The 17,818-nt window shown below is 41.8% G+C and overlaps 3 protein-coding genes across 4 annotated transcripts in view; 1 reads left to right on the top strand and 2 right to left on the bottom strand.

Moving 5' to 3' along the window:
- Window positions 1–207: 207 nt before the first annotated feature.
- mlx (MAX dimerization protein MLX) lies at window positions 208–5,450 on the top strand (the record flags this gene model as incomplete). Of its 2 annotated transcripts, none has more annotated exons than XM_079281927.1 (8): window positions 208–267; window positions 1,594–1,630; window positions 1,790–1,879; window positions 2,570–2,679; window positions 2,781–2,883; window positions 3,256–3,355; window positions 3,444–3,645; window positions 3,738–5,450. In XM_079281927.1, the coding sequence occupies 8 exons, from the start codon at window positions 229–231 to the stop codon at window positions 3,792–3,794; spliced, it is 738 nt and encodes a 245-aa protein (XP_079138053.1). In that variant the 3' UTR covers window positions 3,795–5,450. The 2 variants fall into 2 exon arrangements, with proteins under 2 accessions (XP_079138053.1, XP_079138052.1); XM_079281926.1 differs by having other exon boundaries at window positions 229–267; window positions 1,591–1,630.
- psmc3ip (PSMC3 interacting protein) lies at window positions 4,916–7,949 on the bottom strand. Its single transcript, XM_079281928.1, has 8 exons — window positions 7,876–7,949; window positions 7,232–7,332; window positions 7,048–7,137; window positions 6,851–6,962; window positions 6,436–6,581; window positions 6,248–6,301; window positions 5,656–5,715; window positions 4,916–5,545 (listed from the first exon to the last, which is right to left on the bottom strand). Exons 1-8 carry the CDS (start codon window positions 7,892–7,894, stop codon window positions 5,489–5,491), a joined length of 639 nt encoding a protein of 212 aa, XP_079138054.1. The 5' UTR covers window positions 7,895–7,949; the 3' UTR covers window positions 4,916–5,488.
- Window positions 7,950–9,370: 1,421 nt separating this feature from the next.
- llgl1 (LLGL scribble cell polarity complex component 1) overlaps window positions 9,371–17,818 on the bottom strand; it is a 29,016-nt gene continuing 20,568 nt past the window's right edge. Inside the window, exons 14-24 of the mRNA XM_079281925.1 lie at window positions 16,746–17,038; window positions 16,401–16,551; window positions 16,166–16,304; window positions 15,673–15,986; window positions 15,285–15,476; window positions 15,061–15,133; window positions 14,592–14,706; window positions 14,051–14,115; window positions 12,599–12,734; window positions 12,411–12,493; window positions 9,371–11,232 (exon numbers count right to left, since the gene is read on the bottom strand). Coding sequence (XP_079138051.1) covers window positions 12,415–12,493; window positions 12,599–12,734; window positions 14,051–14,115; window positions 14,592–14,706; window positions 15,061–15,133; window positions 15,285–15,476; window positions 15,673–15,986; window positions 16,166–16,304; window positions 16,401–16,551; window positions 16,746–17,038 — 1,557 coding nt within the window. The 3' untranslated portion in view covers window positions 9,371–11,232; window positions 12,411–12,414. The remainder of the gene's footprint in view (window positions 11,233–12,410; window positions 12,494–12,598; window positions 12,735–14,050; window positions 14,116–14,591; window positions 14,707–15,060; window positions 15,134–15,284; window positions 15,477–15,672; window positions 15,987–16,165; window positions 16,305–16,400; window positions 16,552–16,745; window positions 17,039–17,818) is intronic.

Below are 17,818 nucleotides of genomic sequence, written 5' to 3' on the forward strand. Positions count from 1 at the left end.
ACTGTTTTTGAAATTAGCCGTTGACGCAAGTTATCAATACAAGGGAGCACGAATTACCAACAATGTACTAGGTTAGCTGATACAGCTGGATCTGCGAGAAGTCTTTATTTTGTATTTGTTCATATGAAAGAGATCAGTTTGTCTGTGACGGTTTTCAAGCAGAATAGAGTAGGAATTTCCGAGCAGCTCGCGAATGCAGCACAGCTATTAGTTATTTTACGTTCCAGGATGACGGACCCGACAACGTCTCCAGAGGACCACTGGAAAGTAAGTAACTGGTGTTAGTTAGTTACTCAGTTAACCGCTACTTTTGTGTAGTTAAATCGGTTCGTACGTCTGCCGCGTGGCGGCAGTGATACGTGTCAAACAGTCCAGCAGTTTAAGTTTTGCTGACGTAGCAGCAGCGCTTTGTTAGCTCGACAGCTAACGTTAGCTAGCAGCTAGGTGTAACGTCACAGAGCGACAGCAGTGAGCTCGTTAAGTAAACAACACGTGTTACTCGTTTGTACATAAAAGTAGATTTGCACACACTTTAAATGGCATGTTTGTTTTTTACTTTTCTTATTTACTTATTTAAAATATCCACGTAAGTTACATTCATTGAGGAGTCTGCCAGAAAGGTGCAGGGAATCTAAATTTAAAGGATTACAGCAGCATAGTGGAGTGTATATGTATATGTATATGTATATATATATATATATATATATATATATATATATATATATATATATATATATATATATATAGCTACACACACACAGTAAGGTGCAAACAAGAGACATAGTAAAAAAAACAAGATCAAAACAAGTACTATAAGTCATAAAACAGTAAAGAATGTTAAATAAGTAAAAACACCAATAACTAAAATATTATATATACAGACAGAATAATTGTATTTATATTGCAGATTTTTACTGTTTTTAGTGTTGTGTGATCTATATTACATTTAAACTGTGTGTAACACTGGTGTAGTATCAGAACACTGTATATTTGTCATTAGAAAATAACTTGGTGAACTTTCCCTTTGCTGACAGTATTGACTGAAGCGTTCCCCTATGCGATGTAACGCTGTAATCATTTATTAATGACTCTTCTGATAATAATCCAGCTGTTTATATGGACAGTAGCTGTAAACAGATTGTTCCTAATCCTCCTCAGATCAAGGACTCATTGTAAGCATGTCAGACTCTTAAAGACTCTAGATTTTATTCAGGCATCCTCTCTTTACATGGCTCTGTTGTAGGTAGAGAGTGAAAACCTTTTGGTCAGTCAGACACTCCGAACAGTTTGCAAGACTTGAACACGTTTTCTGTGTTTGGACTCCTGGATTCATTGTGAAAATGAACAAGAACCAGTTTTTTGGAGCCTTACATTAAAGTAACTATTGTGTTGTGTTGCCCCGGATCAAACTGTGAATCACTGATTGGATACTGCACACTTGAATTGGGGTTTAGACTGTCAGGCAGGTGAGCTGTTGGTCTATTGTCGTCGTATGTAGGGCAGCACGTTTTTCTTTTGCCCTTTTTATATTTTTATACCAGTGTCTCAGCCTCTATTTTCTCCATCTTCTGTTGTCTGGCGATGGCTCAGCAGACAGACGGCGCTTTCAGCGACAGCGGCTTTGACCCTGGTGAGTATCCAACCGGCTCACATCCCGTTGTTTGTCACATCGTGTGATATTCAGGCTGTATGATGGTCACCTTGTGTTTCTAGTCTCTTGAGCTAACATGTCAATCTATCTCTGGGCTCACAGTGAAACATCTTCAGTGTCTGTTGTCTTGCGCTGTAGGTTTCTTTGCTGAAACGTCCAGAAAGGGTTCCGTTGTGTCCAGAGCCAACAGCATCGGCTCAACAAGTGCCTCTTCAGTCCCAAACACAGGTATTCTGTTCGTACCACGGGGATCTGACAGCGCTGACAGTTTAAAGACTGAGTTTGTGCTACTTTTAGATTTTGATGTGATGTTTTTCTTTGACTGTGCCCCACTTTGAATGACCCCCCCGTGATGCGTATACTTGTTCTCTAAATTCTGTCAAATACTTTAGAATTGCATTTCATTCAAAGTAAACGCTCGTTGTTAATCTGAAACATATTTTTTTGTAAAAACCAGTCCGGCTGCTAGGTGCGATTCAATTCACTCTTAATAACTGTAATTCTAATGGGGAGCTTTAAAAACCAGTAAGAGCAGTTTATGCTGTTGAATAAAATGCAGCGCACGCAGAACTGTGATGCATCCGCGTAGCTTTGTTCAGATTCTGTCAGCACGGTTTTACGATTAGCTTCTGTTGAATAATGTCTAGCATAGGCCAGTTTAACGTGCACTACAATTATCTCTAGAACTTGAGTCATGAATCAGCTTCTCTGATTCCTGCTGACATGACGAAGGTCCAGTGTTTGGTACCTGTTAGCCACCTGACAACACTTGAGGGGATATCTTTTTAGATTTTTATTAAAAGTTCAATATCAGTGAGTATGTGTGATTTTGCTGCCGGAGAGAAGAGAGAGCATGAAGCACAGCCTGTGTATAGATAAGACGTGTTTCTTAATCTGAGTTGATATATTGTGGAATAGATGATGAAGACAGCGACTACAGACACGAGACGTCGTCTAAGGACTCGTATAAAGATCGACGGAGACAAGCGCACACACAAGCTGAGCAGAAGCGTCGGGATGCTATCAAGGTAAAGCTCCAGTAGACCGCAGATCGGTCTCTGTGACTTACTGCAGATACACAGCACACGCATTCAAATGTTTCAGAGTTCTTGTTTTGTTTTTACTGTAGAAAGGCTACGAAGACCTCCAGACCATCGTGCCAACCTGCCAGCAGCAGTCTGAGTTTGCAGTGGGAGCACAGAAGATCAGCAAAGCCACCGTGCTACAGAAAAGTAAGATGTCTCCTCTTAGGAAGGAGGAGTTAATGGAGGAACACTTAGCGCTCGCGTTTGTGAGTGATGTTTGTATTTGGATATCTCATCGCTTAAGGCAGGATGGTAAATAGGTCCAAGTAAGCAAAGGTCAGAGTTTTTCAAAGCAGGCAAAAAAAGACGAGAATACAAACATAGATATCAATTAGTTCAATAGAAGAAGATGGAGACAGAAATATGACACAGCAGAGAGATATCTGCACTGCGCGGAGAAAGAAGAAGTGGCAGCATTTCTGCTGTTTGTGGAGCCACCACCTCTTTAAAAAAAAGGAAACTTAAATCTGTGTGGAGCGACGAAATCCCTGACGGGTGCGTTTCTGTGTTTGTTTGCAGCGATCGACTATATCAATTTCCTTCACAAAGAAAAGAAGAAGCAAGAGGAGGAAGTTTCTTTACTGAGGAAAGAAGTGATGGCGCTGAAAATCATGAAAGCGTGAGATGGTTTGCAAACTTTCTCTGCCAAGCTTGTTTTTCCTATTATTTATTCTACAGTCCCAACACGTATGACCTTCTCTCAACAGGAACTATGAGCACATAGTGAAGGCCCACCAGAACAACCCACAGCAGGGAGAGGACCAGGTGTCGGACCAGGTCAAGTTCAACGTGTTTCAGAGCATCATGGACTCCCTGTTCCAGTCCTTCAGCAACTCTGTCTCCGTGAGCAGCTTTCAGGAACTCTCCGCCTGCGTTTTCAGCTGGATCGAGGAGCACTGCAAGCCACAGGTGACGAGTGTCTTTGAGATGAAGCTAGTCAGTGTGGCTTTAGTTAACGTTGAGATAATAACCGTCTGTGTGCTCCTTCCCTTGCTTCCTAGACGCTGAGGGAGTTTGTTGTCGGAGTGCTCCGGCAGCTCAATGGTCAGCTTTATTGACTGAGTGAACGCTCTGCACTGAACTCTCATGAATTGACTTTTGGTCTTACTCTGGCCTCTCAGGGTGAAGTTATAAAAGAAACTTCAATCAGCCTCCGGCCACATCTCAGTATTTACACTCACTTCATTCAGCTCATCAGCGACTCGCTGGCTGCACGTTGGATTACCTCGACCTCCCACTTTCTGATCGTAAGTGTGCTCACGGGCAGATGAAAGAGCATATTTCGTCCTTAGCCGACTGTTCATATCTCTTGATATTGTTCTGCTGAGAAATACAAGCGCTCAGAAGTAAATACGTTTGTGAATGTTGATGTTAAATGTATGTTTGTGACAGTGTAGTGTGCAACTAGCTGTAGTCACAATCTGAAGTTGCCCTTAAATAAATCCTCTGATAGATTGAGTTTATTGGTCGCGTTGCTTCTGAAGTCTCCGAACTAAAGAGACGGGTGATGAACACACGCCCTCGCTCTCTGGTACATCAAGTATGTATTACTGAGGCCTAAAAACAAACTATTACACTTTTTATTGTGACAAAGGTGTAAGGCATTCAGATTTAGAGATCATTGTTTCATGTGTATACTTTTGATAAGATTATCAGATTGCAGTTTACTCTCCAGTAAGCATTTCCAAAATGAAATGATGTAATCTCTTGATATTTCAGTGGTTTTAATGCCACCATGATGCTATTTACTGTGGTCAGTATTAGTTCATCACAAACTATAGACAGTCTGAACCTCGTGTGACTGTTCAACACCAGCTGGTAGAAACAGGCTCAGACTGAACCGTCACTGTAGCCTCCACCAGTCACAGGTTACCAGTGAGATTTACAAAAGATTCAACTTTAATTTTTAATAAACAAGCTAATTATCATGATGGCTTATCTGAATAAGTAAAATAACAAAGAGACACTTTACTGTTCTTGCTTTAATTAAAGGGAAATGATCACTTATTACTGTGTTGTTGCTTTAAGTATTATCATTTGATGTTTTATAATAACCATCTACTGTACATCACCATCTAAAGAGTAAACCTATTCATAGAAATATAGATAATTATTGTCTGGCTTAATTTACCACAAAGAAAAGAAGTGCAGCAGAAAAGGAGAAATCACAGAGCTGGACAACAGTAAACATCTTTAATGAAGAGATGAGTTTGGTTCTTTTGCTGGAGAAATAGTGTTCGCACTTCAGCGTCACAATTCATGAACATTTAATAACTTGGAAGCAATACTGAGTGAAGAAGCAGTACAAAGTATGATTAACGAAAGAGGAAAAAACATGACAACCCTCCACAATACCACAATCCATGTTTTAAATAACATGGCCGCAATATGGAGTTTAACACAGATGAGCAAAGAAGCTCTGAAAGCCATAATATAATAGTTCGTTGACATTTCAGCAGAGGTTGAGCATTCATTTTATGTCTTTAAAAAAGGGAAAAAATAAACCAAAGTTGCCGAAGAGGCGACAAGCATCCGCCAGTGTTGTGTTGACGTGACGTAGTGTTAGTGTGTCTCAGCTGTTTATGTTTAAATGTACTTTATTACAGTGGAAGTTTTTTTTTTCCATTCAACTTTTATTAAAGATGTACGATCTGTTCAAGAGAAAAGCCATGAATAAAGTGTGCTGTGGCTCCGACCGCTCTGATGTGGAATTACATTGATGAAATGCATAAATAAGCGTTTCTTTGTTCTCTCAAGTACTGGGAACCACCACCTTAGAGTCCTCATCCGTCTCCACTCCCACCTCGTCCTGTGAGGGAAACAGGTTAACGACTCGTTAGAACTGTGAACAAAAACACTTGCAAGTAGCGGCATGAAGAGAAGTTAAGACTGTGGATTTTATGAGCAGGTTTCACGCACCAGGAACTGCTTCTTGCTCTTAGGATATCCTTCTAGGATCGCATCCATCATGTCTGAAGCCTGAGGACAACAAACAAAGTTTAAGAATTTAGTGGCAACAGCGTTTTTCTTTGTATAATAACAGATGTATTTTTACCACGAGTCTACAGATCTACTTTCTCATCTTTTATCTCCTGCTTCTAACACTTGTACTGTTGATACTGACGTCTTAAATATTTAAAATAAGGCAGTAGCAGGATACAGTTGCAAAATACACAAAAGCTGTTTTGTGGCTCTCATTTAAATGTATTTACCACCAAATATACATTTTATTATTTTTTACATCAGTTTATCCGTGGAGTGTTTTTAAAAAATAGTGAAAAAATGCTTTTCACAATTTCTCAGAGACCAAAGTGATGTCTTCAATTAGCTTGTTTTGTCTAACAGTCCAAAACAATAAGATTTAATTTATTGTCATATCTATGACAAAGAAAAACTGCAAATCATCATATTTGAGAAGCTGGAACCAGAAAGTCATTTTTTCTTAAATAAAATAATTATAAAAATAGTTAATCTATTAATCAACTAATCATTGCAGCTCTGTATACGTTACCAATCTCTTCCTCTTTTTCCACTCTTTCACGTAAACATCCCGGTCTTTGTAAACCTGTAAATTAAAATAATATGAGTATATTGTTTATTATGACCATACTGTACAGAAAACAGAAAAAAACAGTAGTATCTTCACTAGGTTTCTAAGATGTTTTGCTGTAATTAAAAAGCATAAATGCCTCCCCGGACCTTCTCTTTCTCCTCCGGTGTGACGTGATTTGTGGCCGACTTTATCTTCTCCAGACGTGCTCTGTAACCGGAACACTCTGCTTTCAGCTCCCGGATCTCTGACATAATTTCCTCTGTTGTCAGGGAGCTGCTGAGCTCCTTCAGCTCTGTCAGTGGACAAGTCACGTAAATGTACACAGCATCCTCTTAACAATGCAGTACAGCAAGAACACAGTAGGAATGTAGGATTTAAGGAGATCCATTGGCAGAAATTTTATAATATTCATAACTATGTCATATGGACCATTTACTGTACTTGTGTAGCTATTAGCAACATCATAAAACAGTGCAACATGCACAAATCTTGATGAGGCTCAGAGTGCCCCCCCACTCTGTCTATAGACACCAAGCTGTAAAGATGGCCGGTTTACTGCACCTGCATCCAGCTGTCTGCAGCTCTGGGTGAGAGACTGCACCTCTGCACTGAGCTGTGAGATCTGACCGTCCATCGCCTTCAGGTCGGCCTCGTTCACATTTGTGAACTGAGACTGTAGGGAAAATGTTTTTGCATATATTACTTCCAGTGCCTACTACTTTCCACAACAATATAGTATTTCTGATGAACACACTGACCTGATCAGCAAAATAGATCTTTTGTTTGCCATATGTTTTCTCCTTTATCTTGCCCTCCAGAGCCAGCAGCTCCATGGCTTTGACCACCGCCTGGAGAATCACAAATACAACAGTTCAATCATTGACTGTAAGTGGCACAAACACAAACCACAGCATCTTCATAGGTTGAAGGATTACTCTTCACCGTTTTGCCAAAACCATGCTGCTTCTGTAAATTACAGAAGACATCCTGAGCGCTGTAGGGTCTGTTCTTCTCATTCAGATACGTGAGGATGAGCGTGGCGCCTGTGGATGACGTCAACATATGCTCAGGACAACAAACATTCCCAAATGGTAAAATAACATACTTAATACACCTCAAACAAAAGAGAGAAAAAGCTAGATTAGTATGGTCTTCATCCTTAAAACTGACTTGATGCACTTTTATGTGAACGTTAACCTCCCTAGCTGGCGCATGTGGATGACGTCAACATGTGATCAGGACAACAAAATTCCCAAATGGTAACGTTAACTGATCGTCGTTGTTTCTATGTTAAAGTTAGGTCTCAAGTGAGCTTAAGCCACTTTTTAACAATGGCAGTTTATTCCATGTGACTTAATAAAACACCCCACATAGTTTGCTTTTGCTCATATATATCAAGTTGTAAAGGTGGGCGTATTAGGAGCTAGCTTGTTATGTTGTTAGCTACGTAGCTAACGTTAGCTGATAGCTTGTTAGCTAAACCCGCTTTATCTGTGAACTCGAGCGAGCGTTGATACGAGTGTCGGATACGACCAGCTAGCTTGTTACAGTTAAAAAAACACCCGGAAATAAAAGCTAACTCTTACCGTTATCCTTTTTGCTCATTTCTACCTTCACTCCGTTGTCACGTTAGCTTTCCAAACAGAGTTTCGCGCCAAATGTGCGTCACGGGAAAGATAGTTTACGCGTTAGGAGTCATCACACCAGGAGAAATGTCTCCTCTGCTCTGAAAGTGGTGTCGACAGCACTTTCATAATCTCTTTCTCATCCAAAAACACATGCACTTCTGCATATCTACGGTGCTCTTGTTAAAATGACAACTATTATTAAAATAAAATAGTTACTAAAAACGTCATACCAAAAATATGTCATTGCATAGTATAAAGTCATAAAAAACGTCATTCAAAATCATAGAATAGTACATCACAAAAAAAGACCGTCAAAGTATAGTATAAATACAAACGTATTAGTAATTCTTCTATCCTTTGAAAAAAGTGTTAGTTTGTAAAGATTTAAAGATATTGCTCATTGCTGCTCCATGAAGATGTCAGTTCCTCAGTATGGCTGATCTGTAGTCGGTTTGATAATGTGTTTTGATGTGCAACTTTACAGAGCTATCACTCTGCTCTTTTTTCCAGATATAACTTATATTATTTTTAAGACAGAGCAAAAGTTAAAGATAAGGCATACTACACAAAGACAGTTTTTATGACTCCTTTATGGCATACTATATCATGATTTTTGTGAAATACTATTATGACTTCTCCATGTATTATGCTACAAATTATATACAACATAGTATGTTATGACTTTTAATTCAATTTAATTATTTAAGTTAATTTAATTGTTTAAGTTCAAAATGTATTTTAATGAACTTAATTAAATTTATTTTGTAAATTAAATAAATTGCTTTAATTAAATGGAATTCTTTTTTAATTCAATAATTTTCTTTTAATGCCATTTCATTCATTTTTTAAATTTAATTACATTTTTCATCTATTCTACCCTGAGCAATTTTCTTTAAAAAAAAAAGAGATTCACTTAGAAAATTGAGGATTCGTTAACTAAAAAAAGTTACTTATTTTTAAAGTTATTTTTTAAATTTTTTTTATTATTAGGTACTAGGTAATTATTAGGTATTTTGCTTCATGTATGCACTTTTTTTGCTTCTCTGTTGGTTTCCAGTCTTTATGATCAGCTAGTTGTGTCTGAGGACTGACTACAGGTTTGAGGATAAAACAATTCCGTCTCTTTACCGACCTGTGCAGCCCGCTTCTGAGGCCCCAGGTTTTGACAAGGAAGAGGAAAGCATTGATTTATTTAAAAACTGCACGAGTCCGACAATGTTAAGTCAAAGCGGCAGTGTGTAGGATTTGGCGCCATCTTGTGGTGAGATTGCAACCAACTGAAACATCTCGTGCAGGAGAGCTACAGCAGGTAGATTTAGTGTTTAGTTTGTCCGTTCTGGGCTACTGTACAAACATGGCGGCGAGCTCCACGAAGATATAAACATCTCATTCTAACAAAAACGATTCACAACTCTCCACTTTAAGTCCAAACCACAATCAATTCCTATAGAGTAAATAATTTTATTAACATTCACAATTCTCCATCAGCCAAAATGCTAAATGACCCGATTAAAATCCTACACACACTGAACAAAAGTAGAAACTAATTCTTAATTGTGAGAAAAAAAAAAAAAGGTAAATGGTGCCAGCTGCAGCATCAAGAAGTTAATTATTCGTGTCAACCAGAGCACCAACACAAGCTAACACAAAAGTGAAAAAGCATTAACATGATTCATACCTGCTGAGTAACAATAGTTAGTAGTGAAGTCCCTTTTCTTACTTTATTTAGTTTTACATGATCACAAAGCTTGAATACTGAGCGGTTTTTAGGCTACGACAGGTTCTACAAATCTCTAACCGTTACTCTATCATCGGCCTCACGTTATAAACCTGTCTAGAGAAAGATACTGTATATAGTTTTCTTTTTACACAGTAAAACTTTTTTTTAAAAGGGTTAAAAATACCAGTGATCAAAGCTCCACATCTAGCCAATATTACCCAGAATGCACCGATTCACAGAAACCCACAAAAGAAATCTCCAGGGTGCATCACAGTACACAGTACGTTACACTTCGCATTCAGACCGACTTCGCTTCCCTCGCCACACTTCCCTGAGTCCCGTCAAAAAGATTTCTGCATGAGATGGAGAATTTAAAAACGCTTCGTTCAGCCACATTCTTCACCTTCTCTTTATTCACCTCTCGGTTCTTCAATCCGGATTTTACCAAACTGGAACATTAACCACAACAAGCTCTGAGCTCTGAACAGTTGCTGATTTTGCCTGAAAGATAAAGAAATGTATTTGCAACCTGGGCCATGCATTTATCAATAAAGGTGTTTCAAAAAATATCATTTCACCTAAATCTGCTCTAGCTCTTCATACATAGCGCCGTAGTTTCCCTCTTTAACAGCTCTTTCCCTTTCATCTTGCGTACCCTCTTTCTAGTCATTAAAATATCTTTACTTTTTCCAAAAGCCATACAAAACAAAAATGCAATAGAACATCAATCTTTGTATTACAAAACACCTTCATTATCCAAGTTCTTTTTCCTCCAGAGAGCTTCTCGAAACCTTGTTGGCGATGTGCTCGTGTGTATTAAACACAAGGTCTGAAAATGTTTACGCGCCACCTCGGACTCTGGGTGAAACATTTCAACTGCACTCAATGGCACCAAAGAGGGGAAGAATGTACATTTCACCCACTTCAATGTTCAAAATACTTAATTTCCTTCCTGTCTTGAACTCCACAACGCTCCGGCTCAGTCCCCGCTGTATTATACCCTCATTTCATGAACACGGGTCATTCGCAGGGCTCTGGTGTCGTTAAGCAGCGCATCCACGAGTGTGCACGAGGAACCAACATGCGCCATTTGGGCGCCAATTACAGTTCCAACTGTGGGGAAGCCTCAGACCAAACCCAGCTGTGGATAGAAAAATAAAAACACAGAAACGTCACTGGCGAGTCTCCTGTAACGGCCCAACGACCATCGAGTCGCCTCGGGAAGAAGCGCCAAGGAGGAACACAATCGCACAGAGCGTCGAGATGGATCACGAGAAAAAAAAAAAAAAGAGTTCAGTTTTCAGTGCATGAAATCAGAATCATCCGCTCCAAGTCCATCCAGGCGGCCCGCTGTGCCAGGTAGGCTGTCTCTAGCTCCATGTGGGAGGCAGCGTCATGTTTCCAAAGTGGTTATGTAGGAAGAAGAAGAAGAAGAAGATGTACCGGTAGTTCTTCCAGTTGGAGGAACAAACAGCACGAGTCTGAAGCCTTCCCTCCCAGTGTGTGCAGGGCTCCACAGTGGGATGATGGGAGATGTTTGTGGTCCAGCACTGAAATCCGGTCCATCCAGAACACTTGAGCCCCTCCCTGTAATACTTCAGTAACAATCAGAAAACAGTATGAGCAAAAAAGAAACACTCATCATTGTACATCAGGCTGTAGCTTCATGCTAACGCTTTAGCACACGGTGGTAACTGGTGTTAGGTAGAAGAAGGTCTACCTTAAAAATGCTGACCTTAATTAAACACATCGTACACCTCGTTTATGTTAAAATCTAATGCGTTAGAGTCATTTACCAAACTAAATCATTTACTTGATTGACAGGATTTGCTGCAGTTCTACTTTTTGTGCGACTTCAAATTGAATAAATGTGAGTTTTGGACTGTTGCTCTGACAAGAGAATACATTTAAAGACATCATTTAGGGTCTTGCATTCAAGATCTACTTTACATAGATTTTTAAAAAAGTTAATCAAAAGTAGACAGACAGATTAATTAATAACAAAAACATGTTAATTTGGGCATAAAGTAATAATAACTAAAAATAAACTACAAAAAAAAAGGAAGTATATTTTCCTTGGTATGTATAAATAATAAAGTAGTACAGGACTTGAGGAGTATTATGTGTATGTTCAGATGGCACCACCAGAGGGTAGCAGAGTTTCATAAAATGAAGCGCCGAGATGACAGACCATGGGAGGAGAACGTTACCTCCTGATTCATAATGATTTATAATTCCTCCGAGTGCAGCTGAATAAATGAGTGCAATAAGTGCAGAATAAGTAACCTTCAAAAAGTCAAGTAAAGCCCTTTTATCAGTAGATGTGATGATAAACATCCGCGGTTCATTGTCCAACGGTGACGATAATCTACTCACTTTGTGCCAAATCCAGTAGCTCCCATCTTCTCCAATATGTCTTCTAGAAAACAATAACACCTACGAGAGAGTATTTGTGCTGGCAACAGCTGGTAAACCCCGAGCTACACTACGACACACTAATACAAAGCACACAAGTCTGTTACAATAATGTAATTGAGCTGCATGGAAAAAGATTTCTGCTCTTCGGGCTTGTTACTGGAATGCAGCACTCAGACAGAAAGACTTTGAAGTTTGCACACTCTGGACCAGCTCCATTAGAAACAGGTGTGTGTGTGTGTGTGTGTGTGTGTGTGTGTGTGTGTGTCTATCCCCTTTCATACACCCAGAGTTGCGTCTCAGTAAGTGTGAGCTCCATGCATCTGCTCATAGCGGAGTATTTGTGTTCGTTTCTCACCTGTTTAGTTAATGAGGATGCCCGTCGAGTGTCCCTCCTCCTCTTTAATGTTCTTCAGGTTATTCTCCGCCTCGTCCACAGTGCTGCGCGGCAGACACACAAACCAAAAATGTAATTGTCTTTATTGTCATTTTAAGCAGTGAAAGCAGTGTGTGTGCTTCAACATGTGCATAAATGTGTGCGCGTACGTTAGAAAATCCCTGACGTCCTCCACAGTGATTTCTCCGGTGGAGTCGAGGGTGATGTCAGCACCGCTGAGGGGGGAGTCCAGCGGGGTGTCCAGGATGGGAGAGGACAGGGAGCTGGGAGACTCGTCCGTTTGTCCTGTGATGGAGAAACCCACAGAGCCGGGGACTGAAGCAGACGGACAGCAATGTGTGCTGCTGGAGGACATTTCATGGAAAACGTTCCCCGGTAATGTCGGATTGAGTGAATAAAATGTCGGCAGTAGTCCGATCTCAAAACCCCGACATGTTTAAATGTAATGAAGATGAACAGAAACGGGGAGTTCAGCAGCACAAATGAAGATGGCTGAAATCTGTCTTTTTTGTTTCCTCTCTCTGAGTTCAAGCGTTGCTCGAGTCACATTTTCTTCCAAATCTAACCCGTTTTCCCTCAAAGCTCTAAACCAATCATTTTACATTTACAATGGGTCAAAGTAACTCGTAGTGACGAACAGACAGAAAATTACGTTTTTAAGCGTTTTTCAGCTCACTGTCTTTATGTTGTTTTCTCACTCTTACCGTTCTCATAGAGAGCAGCAGAAAGCTGTTTTCAGCAAAAAAAACAAAATCTAAAATTCGACTGTTCACTACCTGCGTAACACCAAACTGCAGATACGCAAAGTCAGCAACTAGCCGGAGAACACAGTGGCGCATTTAGCAGCTAAAGGTCCAGATGTTTCCATTAGGAGTTGGTGGAGACTAAAAGAAAGAGCTAAAAACAAGAGTAAACAAACCAAAGGAGAAGAGGATCTGGAATGGCAACAGACACTATGTGAGCCACATATAATATTAGTGAGACGCTAATGTGAGAACCTCACATTCTGCTTCACTCATCATCAAAAACAACAGTTAGCCAAGTCGAGTAGAACTGTTTTCTGCTGTAAACATACCTGTTTTTAATGGTGCATCAATGCTTAGAGTTCGTGCAAGGCGTACACCGTAAAACGCAGATCGGCAGAGATCTTTTCCAGACGTGGTTTGTGTGCGAGTAATTGCAGAATTGCGGCAGTGTATGGTTGATTGCGTGCAGCGTAATGTCTCAGGGAGACATCGATTATTGTTTCAATGTATGTTTTAAATCTCCTTTACTTTTGCCTTTATGCTTTTAATGGTTTCATGTGAAGCACTTTGAATTACCTTGTTGTTGAAATGTGCTACACAAATAAACTTGCCTTGGAATATATTTATGTTGCCTACATATCAACGTGAAAAGGCCGACTGAGACATAAACAAACCCAAATCGGAGGGGTATGCAGAGGCATGCTGAATGGTTACCATGGAGACCGGAGGGGAACCCCTGTGAGGCAGTTTAAGAGGCTCAGAGAGAGAAGAGAGAGTGATGAAGAGGGGAACGTGGACAGGGGGAGACAGGGTGTGTGTGTGTGTGTGTGTGTGTGTGTGTGTGTGTGGACGTACCCTCAGCCTGACCCATCGGGTTCTTGTGGGTTCCGTTGGCTTGCGGCGGCGTCGTCGTACCGTCGCTGAAACAGACACACAGTTTACTTTGGCAGCAGATGGAGTAATAATGCAGCAATAACAGTAAAAGTATAATTTCTTTGGTTTCACATGCGGCTGAGTGCCCGGAGCTGGTGGTAACCAGAGAGAGAGAGAGAGCGCGAGCGAGAGCGAGAAGTATTGCCACTATTTACATATCAAGAGGTATGTACGTTATTTAAGATTACCGAGGACCAAACTTTGACAAATAGACATCTGCTAATGGCAGCGAATTCATCTTAAATTGCTCAACTTCACAAATTTGCCTCAGAAGGCTTTACAACGTGTACTGCATACGACATCCTCTGTCCTTGGACACTCGTTCTCCCAGGATGGCAAGAAGAGCGATAGATGTCATGTGTACAGAATGAACACTAACATGATCAATGAGTCATATAAGCGTAGTAATATGGTGGTACCACCAATAATAGCAGAATAATGTGTGTGTGTGTGTGTGTGTTACCTGGCCGGTGTGTGCTCTAGCGGTCGGTCCAGCTGAACGGAGCAGAGCGGTTCAGTGAGGATCTTGGCAGACAGCGAGAACCTCTCGTACTCTGAGGGAGAGATCAGGTAAAACCCTGCAGAAGAAAACAGACAGTTTAAAAGTCATGATTATGAAACTTGGGATTCATTGGTAACAATGTTTCTACTACAAACAAGCGGACAGTGACGTGTGCAGTTTGTCTGGAGACATTACTTCAGTGAGGACCACATTCCCCTTCACTGTTGTGATGAAGGCAGAAGAGCAGATGTCTCAGATCCTAAACTGTCTACATGACTGGATACCAACGAGCCAAGAGGAAAGATATTTTTTGGTGTAATCTGCGTGAAATGACTCTTTCACCTCAAAGTCTTTTTTGCAAGTGTTGCGAGTGTTTTTACTTTTTGATTTTTATTGAATTAAATAAAAAAACGTAGCGTGTTTTCCTCACCCTGCCCGTTCTTTGTGAAGACGCAGGATGCGATGCCGCTGATGTCTTCTTTACGGACGCAGTCGTAGCGCACCTGAAGACGCACAAAACAGACATTAATTAACCGGTGCAGCGTGAATAACTCAGTAAAACTTGTCCAACATACTAATTGCACAATTACATCAAAATACACACAAACGCTAGACTTCCAACACACGCATGCACACAATCCCCTAAAAGCCCACCTGGGGTCGGAGGGCAGGTATGTTGAACAGGTGCATGTCGCCCAGGTTGGTCAGACAGACCAGAGTGTGTTCACAATAGTCTTCCTGAGCAGCGGAGCCGAACATCACCAGAGCCACCTTCCTCACCCGACAGCCTTCGTGTGCCGTCAGCTTGAACTTGGTCTTTGCGCTCACCTTGGGGAGAGAGAACACCTGGAGAGGGCGAGCGAGAGGGAGGAACGTCAACAGTCTCTCAGGATTTATTAAGCCCAGTCTCAACCCGTTATATCTTGTAGCTTCCTCACAAAATAAGGATAAAAAAACAAGCACACACCTACTGACTAGACAACCACAAACATGCATTGAATGTGTAACATATTATAACACAGTTTTCTTCTGCAGCCTTCACCTTCAGCTGCTCCTCTGAGGCGATGAGGACAGAGTGGGCGTTGGTCACATCCGGCGCGCTGGCGAGGTCCTGCGAGGCTTCGTACGGGTCCGGTAGCGGTTTCCCCCGGCCGTCCAACACGGAGATGGACACCACGGGGGCTCTGTGCATCAGCTGGATCTCTTTACCCAAAACCGCCTCCACACACACGCTGCTCTCGCCCGCTCCGCCCCGCTCACACACGCGGCCCGAGCCGACGCCGGGCACCTCCAGAGCGTAGGCGTACACGCTGCCCGAGTTGGTGCCCGCCCAGAGTGTGGGGCCGTGGTGTGTACCTGGTAGACACGGACACGCAGTTATTGCTGAGGAAAACAGATGTTTGATGTCCTGATACTGGTACATTTGACTTCTCACCACACAACTTATTTTCCTAATAACAGTAACACAGTTACTGTTCTGGTATAGTCAGAGCTCCACACTCAGCTCATGATCTAAACGAGTAAAGTAAACACACCGTCACGTAGAAAAGTGTCAGCGAAGCAGAGACATCGGACCACTCCAGACAGCGAGTCGTCTGCTGACCGGGGTTCGATCCTTCGCTGTATGGGAGCCACGTCCTCCTGCTCTGCCAGAGCAGCGTTGGCCTCCTGAACCTGCACATGACACGGTCACAAAGAGCAGAACTTAATTCAGTCCGTGCGATGTGTGCGTGGCCCTCTCAATGGCTCTCGGTGGCCCAAGTCCGTTACCTTGCTGGTGGGTGTGGTGATGGGGCGTTTCTTGCCCGACACCCGGCTCTTGCGGATGCGTCTGAAGCTCTGTCGTAAGGACTTTTTCAAGGACTTGACTCTGGACAGGGGGCCCTCCATCGCCAAGGAGTCATTAGGGTGCAGGGTGCACCTAGGAGAACATACAGAACAGTAGGGTGATGCTTTGGATTGCAATATGGTCCATTTTTCAGCTCGACTTATCCCGTTTATTTTACTGACATTAGCCAAAAGAGCATGTTGTAGCATGTGTGTCATGTACTAAACGTGTATGTGCCAGAAACGAAGGAAAAGTAAAAGCCCAAAGTGTGTGTTAGTGTCCCTAACCTGGCCAGCACAGCATTTCGTCTGTGGTAGTCAAACAGACCAAATCCATGACTCGTCCCGAAGGAGATCAGGTTCCACTCGGCATGCAGGGCCACCGCCGTAACAGAGGCCGGGGGCATGCACTGCACCAGCACCAGTGGCTGAAAGCCCGGAGGAAAGGAGGCGGGCTTGAGGCGCGGCTCCAGCCGGTCATGGCCCTTCCAGGTGAAGCCCTCCCTGTCCTGCAGCAGATCGACCACCGACACGTCCACCACGTGGTCCGAACGCTCGTCGCTCAAACCCAGAACAATCACCTGGAGAGCCGGAAGAAGTGAAGAGACATCAAGGCTCATTTTTGTTTATGTCAGTGTCTTTTTTACCTCATCGATTCTATCTTATTTTATCTAAAAATATTCAAGAGGAATCAGAGGTTCCAGCCTCAGACACTAGCTAACAACAACAAACACACAGACGTTGAGGATGAATGATAATGTGTTCAGATCCGTTAACATTTCCTCGAGCACCACTATCGGACCAGAATCTCCAATATATGAATCTAACGAGGCGATGGTCATGAAATATATTCAGCACACGTTCTACTTGGGATGAAACCGTCCGACGTCTGAACCCCACCACTACTAAAGCTTCATTAGCAAAGCTGTCAGTGTGTTGATTTTACTTTTATCATTATTGTGGAGAGCATAAACACTCGTACCTCCACTTCGCCCAGCTACACCCATCACAGCTGAGCAGCTATGAAGTGTAGCAGCACTTGTGGCAAAGTTAATCAGCTAGCGTCATCTCATGCAGAGAAAACAACACGAGGCCATTTAAAAAGAAATCCCATTTGAACTTTCAAGTCAAACAGCCTAATTATTCGCGTCATTAGCAAATGAACCGTTGGCAAGCGAAGAAAACAGTTCAGTGTTTGGTCTTCATTATCAACGAGAGAAAGTGTGTATTGTACTGACCTGCATTATTTATATGGTATCTCTCCATTCACAGCTTAATAACAGAATTCAATACAAATCGACTTTGTTCTCCCACTGTGGAAGATTAATTACCGCAGCAACAATAGTTGTTTAAAAATCAAT

This window comes from Melanostigma gelatinosum (assembly GCF_949748355.1).
Source record: "Melanostigma gelatinosum genome assembly, chromosome: 13".
Taxonomy (NCBI): domain Eukaryota; kingdom Metazoa; phylum Chordata; class Actinopteri; order Perciformes; family Zoarcidae; genus Melanostigma; species Melanostigma gelatinosum.